The sequence below is a fragment of the Chaetomium tenue genome (assembly GCF_020726465.1).
Source record: "Chaetomium tenue strain MPI-SDFR-AT-0079 chromosome Unknown F5144scaffold_4, whole genome shotgun sequence".
NCBI classification, from domain to species: Eukaryota; Fungi; Ascomycota; class Sordariomycetes; order Sordariales; family Chaetomiaceae; genus Chaetomium; species Chaetomium tenue.
Genome location: NW_027117332.1, coordinates 3117754 through 3139637, shown reverse-complemented (window position 1 = coordinate 3139637; position 21884 = coordinate 3117754). Strand labels below are relative to the sequence as shown.

The following is a 21884-nucleotide window of genomic DNA, read 5'->3' as shown; positions in this document are numbered from 1 at the left end:
CCCCACTTCGTCAGTAGCCGTGCACAAAATGTGCCGGCGGCATGAGCATAACACGAGCCTGCCCCTTGGGCAATCCCATGTGGTTTGAGATCACTCAGTGTTGGGAACTCGGTTGGGTATGTCACGACTGACACAGAATTGAATCAGCCAAGACGGTCTGGCCTCTTATCCCGGCGCGGTGTTCCATCAGGAGCACTTGGCATCATGGCAAGCGAACAGACCGCCATGCAGTTCGTGGGGGTCACTCGGGAAGGATGCAATACACTAAATTAACTACCTATCCAAACGCCAAATGCGGATGCTCCCGTTCAACCTTGGTTGCCGCATTCAGCCCAGCCGAATCACTGCCGCACCCGTTTGTGTGATCGCCAACTTGAAGGGCTCAGCATCGCTTCACGCATTGTGCCGGTTTCTCATGACGATGCCGCTTCTCGGCGCGCCTTCCCCAGAATGGGCCATTTTGCCAGTCATGATAAATTCTGACGCCAACCCAGCTTTCATCTTTTGAGGTCGTTACCAACCATCGCCATTCTCTTCAGCTTGCATTCACTGTCTTTTCCTCCGACCGACCGGTTCGATCGCTATCTTTCTTAAACGGCTTGCCGTTAATATAGTATTTAATACACCGTGACCGCTTGGACGGCCTTTGTTTCTTCAGCAACCATCATCATGCAAACCAAACTCATCGCTTTTGTTGCCCTTGCGGCTGTCGGCCAAGCCCGTTTTGGTCAGGAGGGCTCCGTTCAGAATATCATTCAGGGCCTCAGCAACTTTGGCCCTCCGGGCGCGGCCGGCACCCTCGCTGGTCAGACACCGGGCGTCCTTCTTGCCGGTGCCAGCGCTTGCGCACAGGTAAGTGACTTGATCAGGCTTGATGCAGTCGTCGTGTCTAATGTAGCCTCTAGCTTGAGCTTGCGGATGAGATTGTTGCCACGCTTGGTAACGACCCCGAAGTCATTGCTGGCGCTGCGGCCCTTGTCGCCGCCGAGAAGAACTTCAACCCCTTCGCCCAGGACGTCCCGGCGATCTGCAGTGACCCGAACCTCCCGGCTACCCCGGAACTCCGGGGCATTGTTCCTGCCGTCGACCCCGCCGTGGACGGGGCGGATATCCAGAACGCGAATTCTGCGCAGTCGCTGGCAACCCCTTTCGACGACGGTGGCCTCAGTGTTGCCGACCTCTCAAAGGCGCAGGGATTCGAGAACTTTAACGCCCAGGCCGCCTGAAGGATTTGCACACATGTATAGGGGATGCTTCATATTAGTGGGAGGACGTAATGGTCATGGTTCTCATCACACAACGCTAATTTTACGTGTCCGAAATGTTACATCTTAAGGACCATTAACATGGGTATTGAATTGAACCGTATCCTGTGAAACTGAATAAAAGCGTGGAACAGTCGCCATCTATACATCTACTCTACCATTCTTCAAAGACCAACTAGCGCCCGTACCCAACTCTAGTTCACCGTCTGCGGCCCCTGCAATGCCTCAAACTCTTTGCTGAATGGCTGGTCGATGTACCCAACCGGGGACTTGGGGAGATAAAACGTGCTGCGGTCGTACGGGTTCAGGGCGATGCCCTCCTTGATCCTGAATGGCAGGTCCGGCGTGGAGATGAAGTACCGCCCAAACGTAGCGATCACGTTCTTGTGCTTGAACTGGCCGTCCACCAGCTCCCTCGCATTCTGTGGCGTAACCGAGCCGGCAATCAGCAGCGGCCCATCCCACAGCTCCGCCGCGAAGTCCAGGCTCTCCCCGTCCACCGTGACCGACTCGGTGTCGCTGGTCTCGACTCGCCTCTGCACCAGATGCAGATACGCCAGCCCAAACCCATTGATCTTCCGAATGATATCCGAGAACTGCGGAATCGGGTCCTTCATGCGCATCCCCTGAAACCGCGTCCACGGGCTCATCCGAATTGCCGTCCTCTCCGCCCCCACCGCATCCACCACCGCCTGCACCACCTCCAGCGCAAACCGCGACCGGTTCTCCACACTCCCACCATACTCATCCGTGCGCTGGTTGCACGTATCCTGCAGGAACTGATCGATAAGATACCCATTCGCGCCATGAATCTCCACGCCATCAAACCCGGCCTCAATCGCGCACTTCGCCGCGTGCGCATACTCCCCCACGCGCACCTTAATCTCCTCCACCGTCATCGCCACCGGCACCGGCGCGTCCTTCGGCTCCGGCATCGCCACCGCGCTCGAACTGTGCACCCTAAACCCCTCCTTCTCCGCCACCGCCGCGTCGGCCGCCCGCCCCAGCGACCACAGCTGACAGAAGATATACCCGCCCTTGGCGTGCACAGCGTCGGTCACCGTCCGCCAGGCGGCCACCTGCGCGGGGTTGTGGATGCCGGGGGCGTTGGCGTAGCCGCCGGCGGCGCGCGAGACGAAGGTGGCTTCTGTGACGAGAAGGGTGCCGGGCTGGGAGGCGGCGCGTTGGGAGTAGTAGGTCGCGACGAGGGGGAGGGGGACGTGCTCGTCGGAGGCGCGGTAGCGGGTGAGGGGTGCCATGGCCATCCGGTGCGTGAGGCGGATTTTGGGGTTTAGTTGGAGGGGCTGGAAGAGCCGGGAGGTGGCTTCGGGGAGGGATCCCATTTTGTTGGTGGTTTTGGTTGGTGGTGGGAGGGGAGTTGGTCCTTGGTGTTGTTGGAGTTGGAGAATGAGATGGGAGATAGGGGTCCTTGCACGTTTGGTGAGATTAACCTCTTGGTTTCAATGGCTTTGGTTGATTGTCAAGGTGAGTAACTTTCCACCGGTTTGAACTTGGGGGTGGTCTCTACTTATAGGAGTTGGCTTGAAGCCAGTTGAGGTGCATTATGCCCAGTGTATTAATGCCCACCAATCCGGCACATCCGTTACTCCACAATGCCGTCGATTTCAAATCCGTGATCACAAATTGCCATCCGTCTTTTTCCATGGCGCAATGCCCCACATCGAACGGCTAAAATCTGCCCGGGCCCCAGTGTCATTATCAATCAAGAGGAGCATGTTACATGATACACACCAAAGTCAGCACATTCTTCTCAGTTCTGAACTCATCAATGGTTGCACATACCAGGTCGCACACCTAGAAAACTCCTGGATTGGATTAAGAGGCTTACCGTGTGAGTTACTTCAATGGTCGATCAACTCAAGTTTTGGTCTCCGTCCGCGTCAATCTCAACTTCATGTTGCGAGGCTTTTCCTTCCCGGCTTCGATTTGCACTCGACCCTCTCCTTACCTAGGTATCGCTTTGATTGACGCCATACCTAATCTCTCTCAGTCATGGAACTTGGGCAAAACCTCGGACTTTTGCTATCAGCCCCATAACTGGCTGTATGTAATTGACCGAGGTCTCACCCCTCCTCCGGCTTCGAGGCCAACGCCAAGGGGATAGCAGATCAGGTAGGTATTAATTAACAAAACGGGGGTTTCTCGTTTTTCAACTTTTTTTTCTCCCGGTAAATCAATGAATCAAAAAATGGCGCAGAACTTGTCACTCGTGATAATTTCCAGGTTGTAAGGGCGTCATCATATGGTGCTGGTCCCATTCTGGTCTCAGCTCAGCGTGATTGGCAGATTGCAGCATTGCAGAGCCAACTTCCATTTCACAGCATTTTTAAACTCGCTCGAGGTCAAATAAGCCCGAGCTCATGTGGCGGGGGGTGCAAGTGTTTGCAGAAGCCTGGGGTTCCTCGGGCTTCGAGGGAGTCTGAAAATGCTGTGAAAGGAGCTGTGCCCACCATGCATGCTCTTGCGTAACACAGCCCCCGCCACTCACATGAAGGCGGGGCCTCCTTGGCCTTGAGAGAGTCGAGAGAGAGTTTAAAAATGCTGCGAAGCTGTCCCCAGTCCCGCAGAATCCCCATCCATAAGCCCAGTCCATATAAGGCTCTGCTAGGCACTTACACAGCCCCCACCAGATGAGGGTGGGTGTGGTTTTTCGGCCTCGAGCGAGTTCAAAAATGCTGTGCAAGGCGTAACCTACACACACGGTTTTCGAGACACCACATAGCCACCACCCTTGGAGGCCCCCCCAGATACGTGGGTTCAGAACACGGCCGTGAGCGCAAAGCCTGGCCGGCAAACCCCCACAGTGTAGATGGAGTAGGTTGAGGTTTCAGATAGCTAGCCTAATTCCCTGACAACTAGGGGTTATCGATTGATCACGATGTCCAACCCCCTGAAGCGAGTTCTGGGTCCCGTTGAGGAGGTGGACTATGCCATCTTCAACATCGGTGCCGGTGCCATGCCCGGCGTTGATCCACGACGGCCCTATCAACAAGAAACACGGCAGCACTGTGTTGAATATTCCCATGCACCGCGACACAGTCAATATCACGGACCGAGTTACCTGGATTCAGCGAGGTATGAGAATAACACTGGGCATTCCTTACGAGCACTGCTAACAAAACGGCCTAGCCACGTTCCCGGTATCGTTCCCGATATGCAACCAGCGGCCTCTCTCCCAGATCTGTTCAGCGGCATTTTACTTGACCCGAGTGTCGGCAATCAAACGTCGCTGATAAACCTCGATGACGCAGAATATGACTTAGCCAGCGCGCTTACAGAATGGGGAGATAATGTAGCCTTGCCGGACTTCTACCCGTCCCAATCGACCCCCATTTCATATCAGGAGATCTCGCACTCGCCGTCCGTTACGCCGGACTCCGTCCAATCGACAGTCGAATATGCCGTTTCGACAGACGGCGAAGAGACCATATGCTACGGAATGGTGAGTGACCGCGAAATTGGCCGTGCTCTCCGACCTCTCTGACCTCCAGGGACGCGATTCACCCGCGCTAGCTGCACGAGGTCGATGTTAAGCTAGTAGGGGAGATGCGAACCACGGATGCCAATCTAGGCGAAAGCGAGGCCGGCTACAGGCGCTTCGAACTCCGAAAGCAGCAAGACCACATCATCCTGTGCTTCCACGATGACGGCAAGGAATTTGGCTACCTGCGCTCCGGTGTAGGTAAGACACTTGCACCGCTGCTGGCCAAGTCATACGTCGAGTTCGAGCCTATCATGCGCACGTCCAACTCGAAGCTGGCTAAGCCCGCGGAGGCCATGGTGAAGGTCGACATCAACGTGTACGGGCCGCGGCGGGCCGCGGATGAGGTAGGTGACGCGCTTTCACGCGGCAAGCTGTGGCTACAAAAGTCAGGTCATGCCAGGCGTGAGGTTGCATACGATAACCCGCACTTCCTCCCCCTCAAGGTCCATGGCATTCAGATGCAGGCAGTTCAGCCCGTGAATCAAATTGCCAACGACGGGCTCGCGAGAAAGAAGCACCGGAAAGAGCGGCTGCGAAAGATGGTCGAGGAGGTGTACAAGTCTCTGGACAACACTCGACATCTTGACATGGTGGAGGGTGGAAATAGGGTCACCCGGAAGCTACTAAAGTAGGCCCTGCTCTTTTATGATTGAAGTCTGCTGGTTTCTAACCTGTCGCCGTTAGACACCAACAAGAAGCGTTAGGCTTCATGCTGGAGAGAGAATCCGGGCATATCAATGACAGGTACAGGCTTTGGGAGGAAGTCATTTTGGAAGATGGGATGAAAGAGTACGCCGCTCATAAACCCTATCCAACGTCCACGGTAAGGTAGCTAACGTGACGACATCAGGTACCGCCACAGAATCACAAAGGCTAGGGCTAAGCAGGACACTCAGCCAGACGAGAGAGGCGGTGGCATTCTGGCTGACGAGATGGGCATGGGCAAGTCGTTATCTATCCTTGCCCTAATCGCGAAGACCCTCGACGACGGCAACGAGTGGGCTCAGCAGCACGCAGACAGTGCTGAAGACAAGGAGGCGCTCAAACACTCACGCTCCACGCTTGTGGTCGTCCCGTCTGCCCGTATGCGGCCCCCTTTTTTCTTCCGAAGGGAAACCTGAAACTGACTTGAATAGTTCTCATCGACAACTGGATGAACGAAATAAAAAAGTACCTGTGGTGGTTCTGGATTTTGCGGCAGTATCATCACTAACCGAATACACAGGCACTTGAAAGGGGGGCTTGAGGTAGTCAAATACCACGGTCCTAGCCGACCGAAGGATCTCGACACCATCTCAGACTCAGACATCGTTGTAACGACCTACAACACACTCATTGCCGAGTTTTTAATCAAGTCGAAACCCTCCATCCTCCACCGAATCGGCTGGTACCGAGTCGTCCTCGACGAAGGTAAGACCCAACCCCCCTTCTCACTTATGACCCCAGGGCACACCTCACAACATGACCTTCAGCCCACATCATCCGCCGCTCAGCCACCGCCTTTTACCGCGCCTGCGACGACCTCCACGCCAACTCACGCTGGTGCCTCACCGGCACGCCCATCCAAAACAAGCTGGCCGACATCGGCGCGCTCTTCGCCTTCATCCGCGCCGAGCCCTTCACCCGCGCGTCCGTCTTCCGCAAGTGGATCGAGATCCCCTTCGAGCAGAGCCTCGACAACTCCAACGCCGTCAAGAACCGCCTGGTGCTCCTCCTCGAGGCGCTCTGCCTCCGCCGCACCAAGGACGCCGTCCAGCTGCCGGGGCTCCGCCAGCGCATGCGCACCCTCGACTTCTCCCCCGCCGAGCGCGAGCAGTACGAAAACACCAAAAAGACCCTCGCGCGCACCATCCGCCAGCGCGCGGGCGGGGCCGAGAAGAGCTCCAAGTTTGGGCTGTTCCAGGCGAACCTGCAGATGCGCCTGCTATGCAACCACGGCACGTTCCAGAAGCCCTTCTCGTGGCATAGCCGTAGCCCGCTGGACGAACGCGAGGTGGTTGTTTCCGCGCTGGGCCAGACCGGCGAGATTACTTGCTCGGTCTGCCAGCTGCCCATGCCGATTCTGGGGTCGAGTTGGCTGGGTAATGGCTTTGGCGCGCAGTGCGCTCATGTGCTCTGCGCCGAGTGCATTGAGGAGTCGAGTGTGTCGGGCGCTGGGGGGCTGATGCAGCAGTGTCCGGTGTGTGTGCGGTGGCGTGCGCAGGCGCGGGCTGGGGGTGGTGGTGTCGCCATTGAGGACATGGACGTGGCCATGCCGGACTGGTCGGCTGGGGAGGTGATTGAGGATGATGATGACCACTACTTTAGCGCTCAGGGTCACTCAACGAAAATGCTGGCGTTGGTCGAGGATGTCAAGAAAGATCTGATGACGACGAAGAGGTATGTCCCCCCCGCCCGCCCCCTCCCCACCGGGGAGCGGAACTGCATGTCTAACGGGAATAGTATTATATTCTCCTGCTGGACTAGGACGTTACACCTGCTGTCCAAGCACCTAGACCGAGCTGGCATTCCTTAGCTCCGCATCGACGGCGGGTGTCCCGTCCCGCAGCGACAGGCCAAGCTCGACCAGTTTTCCGAAAGCGATGAGAAGCGAGTGCTGATCATGACGACTGAAACTGGTGGATTCGGGTACGCTAGATGCCTTGGTAGTCCCCCAAAGACTCCAGGATATGTGATATTGACAAGCTCACAGACTGAACTTGACCTGCGCTAACCGTGTCTTCATCATCGAGCTGCAATGGAATCCCGGCGTAGAGAGCCAGGCCATTGCGCGCGCCGTCCGATTGGGGCAGGAAAACGAGGTGTACGTGACACGTTACGTGATCCGGGACACCGTAGAAGAAGTTTGTTCTCCCTTGGCTCTTGCAGGCCCATGGTTCGTATTGACAGTATGTAGGAAATGAGGTCCCAGCAGCGGTGGAAGATGCAGGTCGCAGCTTTAGGGTTCGAAGAAGCGCCGGACGTGATTGATGACGAAGAGAGAATGTCTTGGTAGGTAGGTACCTACCTATTTGTCTGGTATTTGAACCTTCTTTGGTTCCCATCGTTGGTCGTTTGAGGAAGAAATCCGGTTTTTATTTCCAAAGCCGACCAACAAGCTCCCAGCTGTGTGACATGTTGCAATTGACATCTCTCACACTCTGTCAGAATGTCGGGTAGTTAGGTGCTGGGCTTTCCGTCCTTGCTGATCTGCCATTAAACATTGCAGAGATGGTGGGGCTTAGAGTTAGAGATAGCCTCGAGAGAGTTTGAAAATGCTGTGCAAGAACAAATTTGCTCCGAGGTCCCTTGTGGTTCGACTTGCACCTGTGGATGACTCCGATGTTGCCAGACCAGCATTGACAGCGTCAGCCCCCGCCGCATTAGGGACAGGATGGCCTCGAGAGAGTTCGAAAATGCTGTGCAATTGCAGCCTGCCACTAACATGTTGGGGTGTGGGGACAGGATGGTTTCCAGACTGTGTAAAAATGCTGTGAAAAAACGAGATCCAATCAGAACTCAGGTGGTCTTTGGGTGCTGACTGCTGAGTGGATGCCGCCTCGCCGCCAAGATATGGGAGGCATCCCATCGTCTCTGTTAAACCAATGAGACATGCTGTGTTATGCCACTCTCGATTACATGGAGGTAGGTACCTAGTTCACAGTTCCCTACTCGCGGCCTTGGGAGTGACTATGTGGTCCCTTCTACCTTTCTAGATTCGACAATTCGAGGCCATGGGCGAGGAAGCTCCAATCCACGGCAGACAGAAACGGCAGCGGCCCATGTCCCATGATGGGGACCGACCCGGCCCGTCGCAGCGCAAGAGGGTCCAGGAGAGCACGCCTGGTCCCCTGCTGTGCACATCATGCACACTCATGTTCTCCCACCAGGGCCTGGGACATCTCAACTCACCGAGCGGCTTCCGCCACCGGACCCGCGCCGAGTGCACGGCTTCCAAAAATGAAGGTTGCGGATTGTGCAAGTTCATCTCGCTTATTGTCTGTGAAGAATACGATAAGAATTGGGCGAGTGACGACCGCCTCATATTTCGGAATTTCTGGAGTACACGGTCAACAAGCAACACTTCTAGCATTCAGCTGCCTGGCATCTATGGGCTCAAAGGCATCCTCGAATCTGAGCCCGAGGGATGCATCATCACCATCTATCCATTTGCCAAAAAGGGTAAGTAAGCATTTTTTGCATCATCATCCGTTGTACAAAGTGATGATAGTCGCACCTAACAGGACCTATCTACCTACCTAGGCAGCCATATTGGAGATATTGTCCGCCGAAGGCCTCTCCGCAGAGATGTGCGAAGCGGCAGCGTGTTTGCGGCAGCACAATCCCTCATAAAAGAATGCATGAGTCCCGAGAAGCCTCACAAACAATGCCGGTACTCGCGAGACACTGTGCTTCCGACCCGCGTTCTCGACGTCGGCAAGCCTGGGGACCCTCACCCAACAATCAAACTCAAGGTTAACGATACGGAAACAAATGCACCATATCTCGCTCTGAGCTACTGCTGGGGGAAGCAACCCAAGCCCACGGCACTAGTCCAACCGCTTCTGCTACGGAGAGATACTCTTGAGGATTTTGTGAGTGAGATCAAGCTCGAGAGTCTCCAGCCGTCCATACAGGACGCTATCTTTGTCACTCGAAAGATCGGTTTTCGGTACCTTTGGGTTGATGCGCTGTGCATCATCCAAGACTGCAAGATCGACAAAGGCAGGGAAATTTCCCAGATGGCGTCCATCTACAAGAATGCTGCCATAACCATTGCGGCATCTTGTTCTGAGAGCGCCATGGATGGGTTTCTTTCCAAGAGCATCAGGTCTTACCGGCCAAACTACGAGCTCCCCATCCTTATACCCAATGGGCAGAGAGACACTGTGTATCTTTCGGCGGAAGCATACGAGCCCGAGCATCCCCTAGACAAGAGGGGCTGGACATTGCAGGAGTTCATGCTGTCATCAAGGATGCTTATATTTTCCGACTACGAGCTTCTCTGGCAGTGTAAAGAAGTGGATCTCCGGGGCGTTACCGGCACGGGACTCGAGTATCTCCAACCCTTGGAAGCTCTACCGTGGACCGTCTTTGACGATGACGCGGAGCCCGCTTTCGGGAATCTTGATTCGGACAAGCTCTACCTCTGGAAAACAATCGTCCAGCAATATACGGAACGCACACTGACTGTCGCGGACGATCGACTTCCGGCCATCCAGGGTATCACGACTGAGCTCGAGGTACTATGGCGCGACATGAACATCTACGGGCTCTGGAGGAAATGGTTCATACAACTCCTGACGTGGTACAAACCCCAGGTCGACAGAGAACGGAAGCGGTGCCTCGGGAGGGCGCCTAGCTGGTCATGGGCGTCTCTCGACGGCGTGATCTGCTACGAGGGGACCCTCTCGACTGAAGATGCCAAAGTCAAGTTGCTGACGGTATCAACTGCAGAGCTGAGCTGCCGTATACTTGAAGAGGACGAGGTAAATGATGAAAAGTCTCAGACCATATTGGAGCGGCCAGATCTGGTGGATCCAAGTGCCGAATTCCAGCAAAAGGCACTCCAACAAAGAGCAGCGGAATATTTGCTTTTGGGGACAGTCAAGGAAGATAATGGCGCCGAGAAAGGAATCGGTTTGCTTGTAGTGGATGTGGGTACAAGAGTTTATCGGAGAGTCGGGTTGGTCATCTTTACGGATATGAGTCTATGGACTGTTGCGAAGCGGCGAGATATCACGTTGGAGCCGAAGCTCAGGGAATAGGATAGGTGTTGGCAGACACACTTTCTCGCGTATTCGAACCTTCCTTCTGCACTTTTATAGCACCTAACTCGCTCTTTTCTTTCCCTTCTTTTCTTTTCTTCATATCGCCAGAAATCAACAATAACCCAAATAGGTAGGTACTGAGCTCTCACACAGACTGGACACATCACACCGCATTACGCCCCCTTCTTCGCCAGTAGGTCTTCTCCCGCGAGTGAATCTTCTCATGCCTTCGGCAGTCATTCAACCTCGTGAATTGTTTGTCGCAGATCGAGCACTTATACGGACGCTCCCCGAAATGACTCCTCCTGTGGCCCTTCAGAGTGATGTTCCGCGTGAATTTCTTGCCGCACATGTTGCACGTGAACTCCGACGACCCAGTCTTGGGACGCAGCGCCTCGAAAACAGACGGCCCTTCGCCCAGGTCGGGGTGATAGGTCCGCACGTGCCTCTCCTTGTCTTTATTGGTGACGAAACCGATCGGAGCAAGGCTGCAGCTTACGGGACACACGAACGGCCTGGCGTGGCGGCTGTTGTGCGTCTCGCGATCTTTCTGTCTGTCGTAGCCCTGGTAGAAGAACTTGCAGAGCACGAGCTTGCACTTGAAGAGGTTAGGGCCGTAGTAGTCCTCGATCGTGTCATCGAGCCAGGCTTCTGAGCTGGGTTTGAAGTGCCTCTCTAGGGTGGATCGATTTTCTAGTAGGGCTTTGTCGAGCGGAGCGATGCCAACGGTGTTTCGTGTATCATATGTGCCTTTCTGATGGCTGTAGATATGGTTCCACAACAACAGGAGGTTTCCGTGGAATGAGAGCTCTGAGAACCTGGCGAGTTCGGAAGATATTTGCTCGAAGTCGTCGTGGGGTTCAGTAGTGAGCTCTCCGCGATGCGTTTCGATGAAATCATGCAGGGCAGAGCCAAGCATCTCCTCGTACTTCTGGCCATGATGGCCGTCGAAAAAGAGGGTGCTACATGCCGTAATGACCGTGGCAATGTGGCTATGCCATTGAGAACAAGCATAATCTTGGAAAGAGAACCAACCCAGCTTAGCCTTGCCTCGACGTTCGTCTTCGTCATAGCCGTTTGACGAGCTTAGAAGACACAGGTATTTGAGACAAAGCACGGTGAGCTCACACTGAACTGCTTGCTCATTGATATGCTCATTTTGGACGATATAGCTAGTGGTCATTAGCCTCTGGACACAGACTCGGAGCTCAAACTCAAAGACACCCGTTACTTACCGCCGTGCCGTGGAATGAATGATTCGGATATGGCCGCCATCCAGGACGTGCACCAATGACCCGAGATACTTCTTCGCATTTTGCCGAAGCATCTTGTTGTCGAAGTCGACCTTTTGTTTGGCCGGATCATAAGACAGAATAGACTACATTTCGTACCATGTCAGGGGCCGCTTTGCGCAGACCAGCCAGCCCAGAAGGAGCTTGGCCATCTGCCAATGGGTCTCGCCATGTGCCAGTTGTAACGACTCAGTCTTGACTGCGCCCAGAAGCTTCTCATATCTGTGAGTAATTAGTTGTCAGGATACCCTGGTCTCTTCATCATGGACAGCAATTAATACTGGACATACATCTGTGCGAGTTTCTTGGGCAACATTTCCTCTTTGATCTTCTCTAGAAGCATCTCTTTTGTTGGCTGCTGTAGAAGATACTCGATGGCTAGGTGGGCATAGAGAAACATGTCTGCAGTCCTCAATCTCAGTCAGTCTCTGTCATGACAATCATTGTACTTGTGCCGACAGACCTTCACTCCGACGGCAGATAATGCTCTCAATTTGCCCCTTGTCGCCGTCGGAAAGGTTAAACCCACTGCTTGTGGCACGTTTCTCGGAGAAATCGGGGATCCTCTTCTTCACATAAGCCCTGATGTCGTCTGCGTTGTCGGTCGACTTGAGCTCCACGTAGGCAATATCTTCCGGCATGGCTTTGTCCTCGGACAGTTCCGGTACCGGCTGGCTCATGAATAGAACCCTCAGCCGGCCGTGTTTGATCTCGTTGTCGCACTTTGTAACCTGCCGCATGAAGAAGCTTACAGTTTGGCGTATTTCTTCTAGCGTTTCGCACTCGTCAAGTCCATCGATAATGATGTACTGCCTAGAGTTGTACTCGAAGAAGGCCTCGATGAGTGTTTGGGCAATTTCGGGGCTTTCCATGTTTGTGCTCCCGCTTGACGCAGCCTTTTCGGCGCAGAAGGGCAAGAGGTCTTCATTGGCATCGACCATCTGATGGAGAATGCCCTTGAGGATGTCAAGATAGGTGCGATTTTCAAGATCTTCTTCCTGGCAGTAGAAGTAGTACGTCTTGCTCTGGCGTGGGATCGCGTACTTCTTCCTTTCTGTGCCCAGCTCGTTCAGCTCGTCTATGAGAAGCGATGCCAAGATAGTCTTGCCTGTAGACTTATTAGCTCAGTTATACTTTCGCTTTTGTTTTGGGGGAGGTCATTACCAAATCCCTTGCTACCGTGGAGCCAGATCATAGACTCTGGCGGTTGGTCTTCCTTCATCCAGTCGGTGATCTCACCATACCTCCGGAAGAGCCAACGGCCAGTGTCGGGACATATTCTCGCATCCTGGAACTTCTTATGAAGCAACAGCGTGTTTTTGGAGGCCGAGATCCATGCCATGACGCTTCGTTTTTCTTCTTCTTTCCTTGCTTTCTCTTCTTCCTCAAATCGGTCTTGACTTCGGTTCATGTCATTGCGATAGCGGTAGAATTCCATCTTGACATCATCCCAGTCTTGAGTGACATTCAGTCCAGGCTCCACGCGCACCAATCCGACATGTTGGTCCAAGTTCGGTTGTGGGTGCTGGAGAGATGATCCATGCGCTTGGATGAATCGCGAATGTCGTTCCAATGAGGCTGCGAGGTGCTCGAACGTATGGTCCGATGTTTTCCAAGTGGGCTTGTACAGTTTCTGCCACACTAGAGGAGGAATTAGTGTTTTTCATTACTGTTACTACTCTGGGCTTGATCTCACAGTTGGAAGGGAGGGAGAAGAGCTTGTAGGCCAGCCGATGGAACGTAAGAACATCCCGGTAAACGTACACCAGGCACCCTTCGCTCTCTGGCAGTGCCGTGAAAAGCTGTAGATGGTCGTAAAGTGGCGGTATTTTATTTCCTAGCCGCTCGTAGACGTCGAGTACGCTGTCAAATACTCTATCGTTGAGATTCGTGGTCTTCATTAAAACTCGTCAACAATGCTGGCCTTGATAAGTGTCGTAGGGGGGCCGCTGGACACGCTGGTACCTTGAGGAGAAATCGGACCGGGCCCCAAATATAGGCCATGACCTTGGAGGAATGCTCAAATCTGATGGCTGCTAGGACCTTCTCGAGATGTACCATGCCAGCCAGGAAACAATGTATTCTCTTCATGTTCATCATTGTCCGGGTTGTCTGCCGTTGTAATTGGATGACATTCAAATTCTGCTGCACAGCATCGTAACTGCTTGACTCGAAGATATCCTTGTCTCGGAATTTTAAGAAGTCCCATGTTTCGAAGGTTTCCGCAAGACCAAGCAACTCGTCCACGTCCATTGTGGCGCCTGCTAAGTCTGGGTTGCTTCAATGTTGACGCACAAATAATGTGTAGTAGCTACATGTAGGCTACGGAGCTAAAGTGCTCAAGAATTTAGGTAACAACCTTGCCAGAGTCTTAAAAGCATCAAATGCAAGACGACAAGGCTCGGCAGAGGAGATAGTCTACTCGGTGCACTGTACCTAGGTATTTACGACAAAGAGGCAACCAACCGGAGAATAGGTACCTAGGTACTCATTGAGCCTGCAGCTGGCGAAATGCAGGTGCTTCAGGCTGTGCCCATTTGATTGGAGATCCAGGAGCCAAGTCACCGGGCAATGGCGTGCACTGCCTTGCGGCGGTTTCACAGCATTTTTGAACCCTCTCGAGGCCATCTCCCACCCTAAGTCAGCCCACCCTACCAAGAGACACATCACCACTTTTAGTCCCACCTCGGTACGTGCATAGGTACATGTACATTCATACGTACATGGCATGAAATATCAAACTCTTGCCCCGTCTCTCTACTCCCGGACTTTTCTACAAATTCAGACATGTCTCTACAATGCCAAGTCATGGTCCCTGACTGTGGCTTATGTGTTTCCTTAAAATGCACAGTCCTTCTGTCTCAATGGCGACCCGATCTTGCTCAATCTGCACGAGCCTCCTTTTGATCCGGAGCAACCTTGACTCTCTTCTTAGGCTTCAGTTCCTCGACGTGCTGTTGCGAGGCCCTTTCCCCACTTGGCCCGTATCATGATGTAGTTAAATTAGCATATTTCTTGTGCGGAGCTATTGTCTCCGAAGTAACTAACTTGGCTACCGAGATACGTACCGAAGGAGGCAGGTAGGCACCAATTAGCACCTACTTCCCTACCCATTTTGCGTTTCCCAACCGCCCCCAGCTCCGATAAAACCCTGTTGAGCTGTGCACTAAGAGTTTAAGACGGCCCAGGTCCGTGTACTTCTTGCTGCTCCATCGCCCACGTTATTGGAAACCTCTGTCCTGTCAGCAATAGCACACAATTTAACTTCAGTCCTTGAAGGACGGAGTCCAACCCCGAGAGATAGGTGCCTCCCCAGGTAGGACGATCAGACCTAATGCCTTTAGTGATATGTAAAACTGTGAACGGTATCGAAGTATTGAGCCCTTGCAGCCGTTCCCATGGAAGTCTTGGAAGCTACGTGATGAGGAAGGTTCTGTAAGGTACCTACCTACCGAGCTTGCGTGGTCTAAAGCGGACGGAGCGCGAAGAAATTTGAGAATATATGACTGACGTCAGTCTCTGAATCGGCGTAGTTTATAGGACTCACTTCTCCTGCATCTCGCACATTCCATGTAGGTATTAGATCGGTTGTCCATACACTGTCCCCGTTACAAAACAATGGTCCCCTCGAGGGCGATCGAGTTAGATCCCAGGCCAACTCGACCATGGAAGTGATTTTGACGGATACATGTACGAGGACCGGCAGGGATAGGTAGGTTTAAGGCTGGCCAGCAACAGTTTCAAGAGGCGGAGGAACCCACGAGCGAGGTTTTAAAACATCTATTCAGCGCAGGCCATAGTGATGCGCGGGAGGTTTAGCGGTTGCACCTCCTCTTGAGATGCTGCTAAGAGGTCGCCAGTCTGGGCTTCACAGCATGATCATGCCAAATCCTCTTAACCTTCCCTGTAGTGCACCCGGATCAGGTTCTCAATGTCGTTCATTTCGTACTGCAACGCCATAATCGTTTAGTCAAAACGAATTTCCCGCAACACCCGTTCCCGCCTGGCCCGTACCTCGCTCAGTTGGTTAGGAAGAAGGAGCAGCCAGTGCTTTTCTTGGATCTACTCGCACGGGTTAGGTTCTTCATTCTGACTCTTGATGGGTATAAACGGAAGGGGGCAAAAAAGAAACAGAAAAGGGGAGGGGAGGGGTCAGTACCCTAACTCTGTAATTGCCCATCCCGTACCTCGAATCCAAAAGGTCCTTCAGCTTTCTCTGATGGCCATACTTCTGTCGAAGAATGTGTCTGTAAAAGCCTTGCGAGTCAGCCATGGCGGCGGACAGTTGGGTGCATTGGTGAATTGGATGACCTGGTCGCTTAGAGGCGTGAAGCCTGACATTGAAGTGTCACTGGATGGAAGAGATGCCCGATGGAAAATAAGCCACCTTGCCAAGTTTTAGTATCACGTGGACATCGATCGGACTTGGCTAACTTTCCCTGTCTTAATTCCGATTTGAGTATGCTCTTATTGGGTCCTATCTGGGTACAAAAGAATATGCCGTGAGCAGACCTCTCTCAAGGCTCTCCCAATGAACATTCGGTCTTTTATGAACCTGATAGCCGGAAGTTTTGTGGCAACCACTAGAGGCGCAGAAATTATCGGAAGAGACGAGGGTGGCCATCAATACTCGCTTCCGTGTTTGTTACACTCTGTGTTCTGCTGGGCCTGCTCATGCCACGCCCGAGCTTGCTGGAGGGAACCCGGTGGCCAATCAACTGAAACGCGGTGAGGCGGTGTCCTGCACCTCCATGCATTCGGCAGCCATCCCGCCGCCACTTTGGGCAAGCGGTTGCCACCGTGTTAGGTTTTCTTAGGGTGGCTGAGCGTCTGGCATGATAAATGGCTCTGCATCACTCCCCGGCTAAGCCGTTGTTAAGCTCATCCCGAACATCATCATCATCGGTCACACTTTTGAACCAGGACTTGCTTAGACAGATATCGAAATAATGGACTGGGCTGATCCTAGCCCCGCGTTTACCACGCATGATCTGTCAACATTTGACTATGAGGCAGTTCCAAGCACGAAAACTCCAGTGGAGTTCATGTGGAAAAGTGACGTCGATAAGGTCATGGATCCGCCCAAATATTCCCGCCGGGCTCAAGTTAACCACCTACCATAGTATCCGGAACGAGAATTCTTGAGCGGCCCCAATGGCTACTATTCTAGGTTGGGGTGTGGTCTCGAAGAGAAAGCGGAAATGAGAGTGAACATAACCATGGAAGCAAGTCTCGGACCGGGAATGGTAATGGATAACTCAAGATCCTGTTTGATTCTGTTTGATCCTTCCCTCTCCAATGTCTGGTATCTAGTGGGACTAGAGCTAACGGATTTATACTATAGGCTTTCCGGAGGCTACAGATGCTACAGATGCTGCAGAAAAGGCTTGAGAAGCCCGTGGCCGGTGTCTATTTAATGTACTTATCTCAGCTTGCGTTGGGCGTCACTGCCCGGTACTGACAATATTGTAGAGCCTGTGGCAGAGCCGCTGGAGTTTTCGACGAACAATCCTCACGAGTTTCAGACTTGCCCTTCTCCAGAGACACCTGGCAAAGAGTTGCTAAGCTCTTTCATGTTCATCGAAATATTACCCGAACTATCCTGAGAGATGTAGCCCACTTCTCGTCGGTCCGTCACACCCCCGAGAAGTCTCTAGCACCGGAGATATGTGAGTTGATGGAATACCTATATTTACGAGTATGCATAAGCCTTATGACCGGCTCTCCTGACCGCATATTGCACGCGCTTTAAAGGCTTCACCGCAAGAATGACTGCGGCGTTACCCAACGATCTTGCCCTGTCCACAACGTACATTCCATCGACCGGCGCCACGTACTCGGTGGTATACGGCTGTAACGACAGCCAGATGGATGAAATATGGCGGCGGTTGTGGTTGGCAGGGGATCACACCGACCATCCGCTTCTGGTAGTAGGTATATTCATGGAGCTTGACCGCGAACGGCTCATCGGCATGGCGGAAAGCCTGGCCGACAAGTTTACCCTCGGGTCCGACATACTCGAGAACAAATCCTGGGATTCCACCAACCCCAAGATGCAGGGCTACCTAGAAGTGTGCCTGCGGAGTCGCACCCTGATCGATTACATTCGGGCGGCCAAGCGGCAACTAGCCAAAGTCTTGGTCGAGATCGACGGGTTAGAGAGGTTATGGCGCCAATCTAACCCGAAGCGTACGGTGTCAAGGGCTAGGCTAAAAGCTGAGAAGGGGAAACGGCAAAGAAAGATCAAGCGAATGCTAGAAACGGGGGAAAAGATGAAGCAGAGAATCCGTGAGATGCTGGACGAGTATGACGACAAGGTCGACGAATGCAAGAAAATGGCGCAGAACTTGTCTCTTGCGATGCAATCTGTAAGAGCATCATCCCTCCATACCTACCTACCCTAGGTACTTTCCCAGACGGGTGCTTGGGGCTGGGCTACTCGAATTGCCCCTGCTAGCCTAAACGCTCCTGCTAACCAGAACTCATAAACCGCAGGTATGGAACCAAATTGCCCGCGAGGACTCCGTCACCAACACACGCATCTCCACAGCAAACACTATGATTGCGTTGGAAACTAAAAGAGAGAGCGCCCAGATGAGATCCATTGCCCTCCTCACTATGATATATCTCCCCTTATCATGTGTGGCAGTACGTCTACTCCTAAAGTGCCCCAACTTCAGATCATGCCCAAATCGTTAACGAAGTTGTCCCAAGTCCGTTTTCTCTACCACGCTATTCAACTGGAATCCTAGCGATGGGGAGCCAATTGTTTCCAAATACATATGGGTTTTACTGACCCTCGCTCTGGTGTTAACATGCATCACCGTCCTGGCCTGGCATTTCACCACCAACCACGAGAAGAAGCGCGAGGGAAAGAGGAGGGGGACTTTCGATACCGTTCTGTCGGATGCCGTATGAGTTTGGTGAATACGGCAGGTAGCCTGTACTGCAAAGACCTGTCGTATCGGGGAACCGATAGTCGACGACGCGTTGTCAACGTCGCTGATTTGAATTTGTGTTGTACCACGCCGGGTGTGTCCGAAATGATTTGTCCCACGATCTCTGCCAGCAGGACCACACGTGTGTGCACCGCCCGGGGTTAGTGTGACGAACGAATACAGGCGTGCTAGTTGAACGGCCGTCGGCTTTGTATCCAAGAACGGGTTGGTCGTCATATTTTCTTAATGTCAGGCGTGCGGAAGCGCCGGGAGCGTCTTGTCAGCAACAAACACTGCCCGACGCTCGCCACGTTCTTTCTCACCTTTCTGAGCTTAGCCCTTTAAGATGACGTATCTAGTGATAACAAGAACGAGAAGGATTGGCAACCAACAAGCGGGAAATCATGTGGTCTCAGGTAAAAAGTGGCATGTTGCTCAGTCTGTCCCGCCATATCTACGCGAACACGTCAGGTGAGTAAGGACCTAACCACCAGACTCAACCCGCACTCGAGACACGCATCCGGGCTCCACTGGGCTAGCAAGGAATCGAATGGAAACGTGACACCTACCTCAGCGCCGCCATCCGTTTCCCTTAGCTCTAGCGCCTAATGTTGGCGACGGGTTTGGCACAAATGAAACAGCCCAATGCAAGAGCACATCTGCTACCCGAGCTCCCGAAGTACATGTACTCACAAGTGCAATTACCGAGGCACCTATCCGGAAGGGGCCCGGACGACGAACCAATCAACCTCCTTTTGCCAATCAAGATGCATGCGTTGAGTGGTAAATAAGGGGAACTAGCTAGGTTGTACAGAGGGAATGTGAGAATAAGAAACCACGTCGTATGCACGACGACCTTGAACATGGCACTGTTCCAGTCTCCCCATCCCATTCCCGGCCCAAGAAATGCTAACCCCCTTCTTTGCGCCCGCATAACTGGTTTCGAGGCCTCCCCCCCCCCCGCCGCCGCCACCATGAGGGCCGAAGCAAAGCGGCCGACCGCGTTGAATGAGGGCCTGGGCCGTGGCCAATGGTCGGTCGAGTGGCGAGTCCCAAAGCAAGAAAAAGCTCGCCACTTGGTTATTATTCACTGGCTAATATTGCTTCTGCCGCGTCGGCTTCGTCGGTTCGCTGATCACCCGCGTGCCGGGGCGATGGTGATCTTAAAAAGATCTCTTCTTAACTGTAACGAAGCTCACATGTTAGCTCCTGCGCGTACGGTGTTAGGGTGAGGGCATGGAGGTGTGTAGTGTATCAGTGGATCTGGGGAAGACGTACTTGGACAGCGTATCGGTCTGTATAATTTACCTCCAGGTACTGCTTCAGCTCGGCAGACGTTACCCTGCTGGCGGAGACTACGGCAGTGTCGTCGGTCACCCATTTGACCCCTGGAATAGGGGAAGGGTAAGGGCTACCGAGGAAGGGTTCCGCCGTCGACGTTGCCGATGTTGACACTTTCATGTTGGCGGTCGGTTCTGTGTCAGGCGGATTTCATAATGGGGCGTAAACGAGGTAAGGATGGAAGAAAATGAGAATGTGGAGGGAAGCCCGGATCTTACTTATACGAGGAAGCGCCCTATCCCTCGCCCCCCGCCCCCCACCAGGTCGGGGAGCTAAGAGACCTCGGCGACCCGGCGTTGACCGCTTGTTGGATTCGCCAAGTTGTACAGCGAATTGGACTGCATAAGTAACTTTTCGCAGCAGTTGAGCGCCCGTAAGGGACGCTTAACTGGCTCCCGCTGACTCGACATGCCTACATGCCCTGGTGGCGCGGTGTTGCAGTTCTGGGTGCCAACAGCCGGAGGCGTCAGAGAATTACCGTGGACTCCACTCAGGACGGGGCGGCCTATTATTGCGACTTAAATTGCTTAGGTCAGGCAACAAAACGCAGTAGGACATAGGCTCTGTTGTTGCCCGGGTAATGCCTCGGGGTAGGTTGGCTGGGGGAGTCCTGGCCAGCTTTCAGCTCTCGCGACGAATTTCGGTCGTTTATTCGAATCTTACTCGACTGGGCCAGAGCCTTGCACGAGGTGAAGGGCCAGCGCCAAATGTTGGCGCTGGCCCTGAGGGTGTGCCTGCAGACTGGAGCCTGCAGGGGGGGCGAAACCACTGCAGCTGACCAGAGCTGGCATACCCCCTACCATTGGATTGCGCCACCGCCTGACTGAGGCCGACAGCAAGGCACGCAGTCGTGAAATGTTGCCATTGGCCACTGAAAGCCACTGAAAGCCACACAAAGCAAAATGTGGTGTAAGCGCCCGGATATGCTAGCGCGCGGGTGCCATGCCGGGTACCTAGGTAGGCATGTGGGATGACACGCATAGCCCCCTAATGGCTGCAGCCGTGCCACCGGCGGGGGCCGAAGCAGTCCAAATCTGCGGGGAGCGCTTCAAGGACAGTGTCGGCTGGGGCAACCTTATCTGTACCATGTTGTTCCAGTCGAAGGTTCGGGTGTAATATCCTTAGTTGTCACTTATCGTTACAGACATGCATGTTATTATTACCTGCAACGGCTACTCATAATCACCGACAACAATACCTGCATGTGATCACCACGTAACCATATCCAAGAGCCCTAAGCTACGTTGGGTGGGCGCATTGCTGTTACGTACATACATACAGTCACCCCCTTTAGGCTTCGGCTCAGAGGGCCGTTACCCATCAGTATGTACATGTGAGTAGGTACAGGTAGATATTGGCTTAGATCGAACACCATGTCCAGAATACCAAATACGAAAAGCGGGACTTGAAGGCTGAAAACGCCTGGTTTTGTAGTTATTGTCACCTTATCAAAGTTCTCGAAGAAGTTGGAGGGGTGACATGCCGGAGGGTGACATGCTAGGCTCAAGGCTGCCCGGATTACCCAGTCCCCGCAACCACCACGAGACCGACATTCTGTTTTGGGATTCAGCGGTAAGAGCTGAGACTCGCTGCCAGCGTCATTGGTTAAGCCCCCAAGCCAAGCATGACAAGGCTGTGGAAGAGCCGCCGCGAACTGGATAGGGCACAGGAACCAGGACCTAAAAGGAGTAAATGGAAATACTATAGAATTCAAGCCGACAGCTAGCCTGACACCACGGGCAGCCCGGCCTCGCTTATGTAAATCTGAAGGTATGCAGTTGCGTTTTCTTTTA

The 21884-nt window shown here is 53.4% G+C and overlaps 6 protein-coding genes across 6 annotated transcripts; 4 read left to right on the top strand and 2 right to left on the bottom strand.

Moving 5' to 3' along the window:
- Positions 1–259: 259 nt before the first annotated feature.
- F5144DRAFT_573644 (uncharacterized protein) lies at positions 260–1354 on the top strand. Its single transcript, XM_066788975.1, has 2 exons — positions 260–852; positions 906–1354. The coding sequence occupies exons 1-2, from the start codon at positions 670–672 to the stop codon at positions 1224–1226; spliced, it is 504 nt and encodes a 167-aa protein (XP_066643441.1). The 5' UTR covers positions 260–669; the 3' UTR covers positions 1227–1354.
- On the bottom strand, positions 1355–3022 carry F5144DRAFT_573641 (uncharacterized protein). The gene has a single exon (XM_066788974.1). It carries the CDS (start codon positions 2606–2608, stop codon positions 1460–1462), a length of 1149 nt encoding a protein of 382 aa, XP_066643440.1. The 5' UTR covers positions 2609–3022; the 3' UTR covers positions 1355–1459.
- A 1746-nt stretch (positions 3023–4768) lies between these two features.
- Positions 4769–7358, top strand: F5144DRAFT_247793 (SNF2 family N-terminal domain-containing protein). Its single transcript, XM_066783414.1, has 7 exons — positions 4769–5398; positions 5455–5559; positions 5621–5853; positions 5907–5940; positions 5996–6180; positions 6243–7149; positions 7213–7358. Exons 1-7 carry the CDS (start codon positions 4833–4835, stop codon positions 7283–7285), a joined length of 2103 nt encoding a protein of 700 aa, XP_066643439.1. The 5' UTR covers positions 4769–4832; the 3' UTR covers positions 7286–7358.
- Positions 7359–8373: 1015 nt separating this feature from the next.
- Positions 8374–10600, top strand: F5144DRAFT_247737 (heterokaryon incompatibility protein-domain-containing protein). Its single transcript, XM_066783413.1, has 2 exons — positions 8374–8931; positions 9013–10600. The coding sequence occupies exons 1-2, from the start codon at positions 8484–8486 to the stop codon at positions 10515–10517; spliced, it is 1953 nt and encodes a 650-aa protein (XP_066643438.1). The 5' UTR covers positions 8374–8483; the 3' UTR covers positions 10518–10600.
- An 83-nt stretch (positions 10601–10683) lies between these two features.
- On the bottom strand, positions 10684–14065 carry F5144DRAFT_603045 (uncharacterized protein; the record flags this gene model as incomplete). The annotated part of the gene is made up of 8 exons (XM_066791257.1): positions 10684–11692; positions 11756–11898; positions 11938–12034; positions 12103–12214; positions 12276–12920; positions 12977–13453; positions 13509–13707; positions 13778–14065. 8 exons carry the CDS (start codon positions 14063–14065, stop codon positions 10684–10686), a joined length of 2970 nt encoding a protein of 989 aa, XP_066643437.1.
- A 3310-nt stretch (positions 14066–17375) lies between these two features.
- Positions 17376–19039, top strand: F5144DRAFT_247604 (uncharacterized protein). The gene is made up of 4 exons (XM_066783412.1): positions 17376–17481; positions 17542–18180; positions 18308–18460; positions 18527–19039. Exons 2-4 carry the CDS (start codon positions 17581–17583, stop codon positions 18728–18730), a joined length of 957 nt encoding a protein of 318 aa, XP_066643436.1. The 5' UTR covers positions 17376–17481; positions 17542–17580; the 3' UTR covers positions 18731–19039.
- Positions 19040–21884: the final 2845 nt, after the last annotated feature.

Excerpts from the sequence above, each read along its gene's own strand:
- F5144DRAFT_573644 (XM_066788975.1), top strand. The coding sequence starts at position 670 with ATGCAAACCAAACTCATCGCTTTTGTTGCCCTTGCGGCTGTCGGCCAA. Across the intron at positions 853-905 it reads GTGCCAGCGCTTGCGCACAG|CTTGAGCTTGCGGATGAGAT; the intron begins GTAAGTGACTTG and ends TGTAGCCTCTAG.
- F5144DRAFT_247604 (XM_066783412.1), top strand. The coding sequence starts at position 17,581 with ATGACTGCGGCGTTACCCAACGATCTTGCCCTGTCCACAACGTACATT. Across the intron at positions 18,181-18,307 it reads TGTCTCTTGCGATGCAATCT|GTATGGAACCAAATTGCCCG; the intron begins GTAAGAGCATCA and ends CATAAACCGCAG. Across the intron at positions 18,461-18,526 it reads TCCCCTTATCATGTGTGGCA|TCCGTTTTCTCTACCACGCT; the intron begins GTACGTCTACTC and ends AGTTGTCCCAAG.
- F5144DRAFT_247737 (XM_066783413.1), top strand. The coding sequence starts at position 8,484 with ATGGGCGAGGAAGCTCCAATCCACGGCAGACAGAAACGGCAGCGGCCC. Across the intron at positions 8,932-9,012 it reads CTATCCATTTGCCAAAAAGG|GCAGCCATATTGGAGATATT; the intron begins GTAAGTAAGCAT and ends CTACCTACCTAG.
- F5144DRAFT_573641 (XM_066788974.1), bottom strand. The coding sequence starts at position 2,608 with ATGGGATCCCTCCCCGAAGCCACCTCCCGGCTCTTCCAGCCCCTCCAA.
- F5144DRAFT_247793 (XM_066783414.1), top strand. The coding sequence starts at position 4,833 with ATGCGAACCACGGATGCCAATCTAGGCGAAAGCGAGGCCGGCTACAGG. Across the intron at positions 5,854-5,906 it reads TGTGGTCGTCCCGTCTGCCC|TTCTCATCGACAACTGGATG; the intron begins GTATGCGGCCCC and ends TGACTTGAATAG. Across the intron at positions 7,150-7,212 it reads GATCTGATGACGACGAAGAG|TATTATATTCTCCTGCTGGA; the intron begins GTATGTCCCCCC and ends TAACGGGAATAG.